Here is a 2,645-nt window from a genome sequence, read left to right on the forward strand (position 1 = left end):
TGGCACATCAGGCGTTTGCAGCAAACTGTGTTAGGGCGAATATTGGTTCGTCCAAAGGTTTCAAGCTATACAGGGAGGTCACCAAATCGTATGCAAATGTAGGCGTGACAGATACTGAGTTTCATAATTTCAAACGGGACCTCCAGGTTTACGTTGATGGCAAAGATGGTGAAATGATTATAGAGAAGTTTAAAACGAAGCGTGCTGTTTGCAAGAACTTCTTTTTTGATTACTACTTGGATGAAGAAAACCGGGTTGCACGACTTTTCTCGGCTGACCCCAATGGTCGTCGCAATTTTTCTGTATTTGGCGACATGGTCTCATTTGATGCTACTTACGGTACAAACAGGTATGACCGCTAAACATGTCGTACGTGTTTTTTTTTTTGGACCGTACGACCAGTGCATGCTTTGAACACTGTGGTGCGTATCGACAATTGATCTGCGCTGGGTTTTATGATTTTGTTGCAATTAAACTGATAGTTTTTTAGTTTTGTGTGTTTTCGGCACAGCTTAACAGGTGCACACCACTTTTTCCTTAATTACACCAATGCACAGAGGATGTTGAATCGTATTCATGGCTATTACAGAGGTTTAAAACTGCAATGGGTGCTGTCCCAACGTGCGTGATCATTGATCAAGACCCGGCTATGCAGATTGCTATTGCTCAGGTTCTGTCAGATTACCGCCGTCGTTTCTGTATGTGGCACATTATGACAAAGGTAAACGAGAAAATTGGGCCCGACATGGTAAAAGACGTAGGTTTCCGCAATAAGCTGAACGGTATTGTTTGGAATGAAACCATCAGTGTAGGCAAGTTCGAAGAGCAATGGCATTCGTTAATGGAAAAGTACCATCTAGCAACCCACCGCTGGTTCACCAAGCTGTATATTGAAAGGGAGTTCTGGGTCCCTGCATATTTTATAGATCTGCCCATGAGTGGGTTATTGCGCACTACATCCCGATCTGAAGCAGAGAACAATGTTTACGGGAAGTGTTGTCGGCCCCACCTCAGCCTGGTGGAGTTCTATGTGCAGTTCGAGAGTGTACTGGAGACTCAACGTTACAACCAATCTAAGTTAAACGCCGAGAGCGAGGGGTACTTGCCCGATTTCAAGACCCCCTTAGCACTAGAATCGTATTTGGCACAGATTTTCAAGATAACAATTTTTTATGAGCTACAACAAGAAATTGAAGCTGGGTGTTTCTATTGTCGAGTGGTGGGTATCCGTGAGGAGGGGGAGGTCATTACTTACAACATAAGAGGAGAGCGCACGGCTACCTACACCGTGCAATATACCCCGGTAGGGAATCATGCATCCTGTAGCTGCAAGCTATTCGAGCGGTTGGGGTTAGTTTGCCGGCACATGTTCTTGGTGTTCAAAGATGCACATGTTAAAAGCTTGTCGTTGGACTACGTCCTTCCACGTTGGTGTAAGCAGGTGGGAGGTGGTGTATGTTGTGATGTTCCTTCTACGGACTGTGGACCTAACCGGATGTGGAATGCAATGCACCAATGCGCTTCCTTGGTAGGCACCAACACGGATCGGCAGTCGCGAATGCTGCAAGTATTAGAAGATTTGAAAGAGGAATTTATGAGTGCTGGTTCAAACGTTGCCCCTACAAAAGGTAACAATGCTGCCATCGTGGCTTTATGTGGGGTTGCACCTCCGGCATCCATCACCATCCTGCCCCCAGTTCAAGCTAAAAACAAAGGGACCGACAGGCGTATTAAAAGCCAACGGGAGTTAGCTGTTTTGAGCAGTGGTAAAATAGGGCATAAATGCGGTGTGTGCGGCGAGTACGCCCGTTATAATGCTCGTAGTTGTCCGTATAAGTGAGTGGGTGCTGCCGTACCGTTAGAATAACACCCCCCACCCCTTATCTTCCCTTGGTAGACATTGTAACCTGGGTATTGTTTTATTTATTTTGTTTATTGTAACCCCTTTGGCAGCACCATTTTTTTTCCATATTTGAAATGCATTACGTTTGTAATTCATTCTTCCAATGTGGTGCACATAAAACGGGCAATTGGTACACTGTCTTCTTCTGTAGATGTCGAAAATTGTGTCTGGCACATACTTTGCGTTGCTCAAGCTGAGAATTTTAAACGCTACTCTGTCATTTAATATTAATTGGCCAATTTCCATTTAGACTACATGTATATTCTTGCACACCAAATTGAAAGCAAAGAACCCAAATGTTTTATGCTTTTCATGTGGGTCTATCCATTAAATGTCCAGGACGTGTGCAATTGGTCATACTTTAGGCATTCAGTTGTACTGATAACTATGACAAGTGCAATGGGGTAGTAGTAATATGCATTGTTAAGAGTAATAAAAAAGATGAAGATTACACAGTGCAAACACGATAGAGGCATTGTAATAGCATTTGGATTGGGAACCAAAACAACCCAAAACACAGGCCGGCTTAATGCATTTTTTGCCCTTGCGATCGTGTGACCTTAACCCCTGTAGAGTATTTTGAATCAATTATTCCATCAATACCATACCCAAATTCTCCACCGGAATAGGGTGGTCAAAAAAGCTACTGAACGACCCTCCACAAAATAAAATGTGTTGCACCACTATCGTGCTAATGCTAGAGGCTTTATATACACAAAAAAATAACATTAACAAGTTTTAA

General features: G+C 43.4%; 1 protein-coding gene across 1 annotated transcript; it reads left to right on the forward strand.

The window, feature by feature from the left end:
- Positions 1-604: 604 nt before the first annotated feature.
- LOC109189884 (protein FAR1-RELATED SEQUENCE 5-like) lies at positions 605-1,840 on the forward strand. The gene has a single exon (XM_019340506.1). The coding sequence runs from the start codon at positions 605-607 to the stop codon at positions 1,838-1,840; it is 1,236 nt and encodes a 411-aa protein (XP_019196051.1).
- The last annotated feature ends 805 nt before the right edge of the window (positions 1,841-2,645 follow it).

The sequence above is a fragment of the Ipomoea nil genome, unplaced genomic scaffold (assembly GCF_001879475.1).
Source record: "Ipomoea nil cultivar Tokyo-kokei standard unplaced genomic scaffold, Asagao_1.1 scaffold1568, whole genome shotgun sequence".
NCBI lineage: Eukaryota > Viridiplantae > Streptophyta > Magnoliopsida > Solanales > Convolvulaceae > Ipomoea > Ipomoea nil.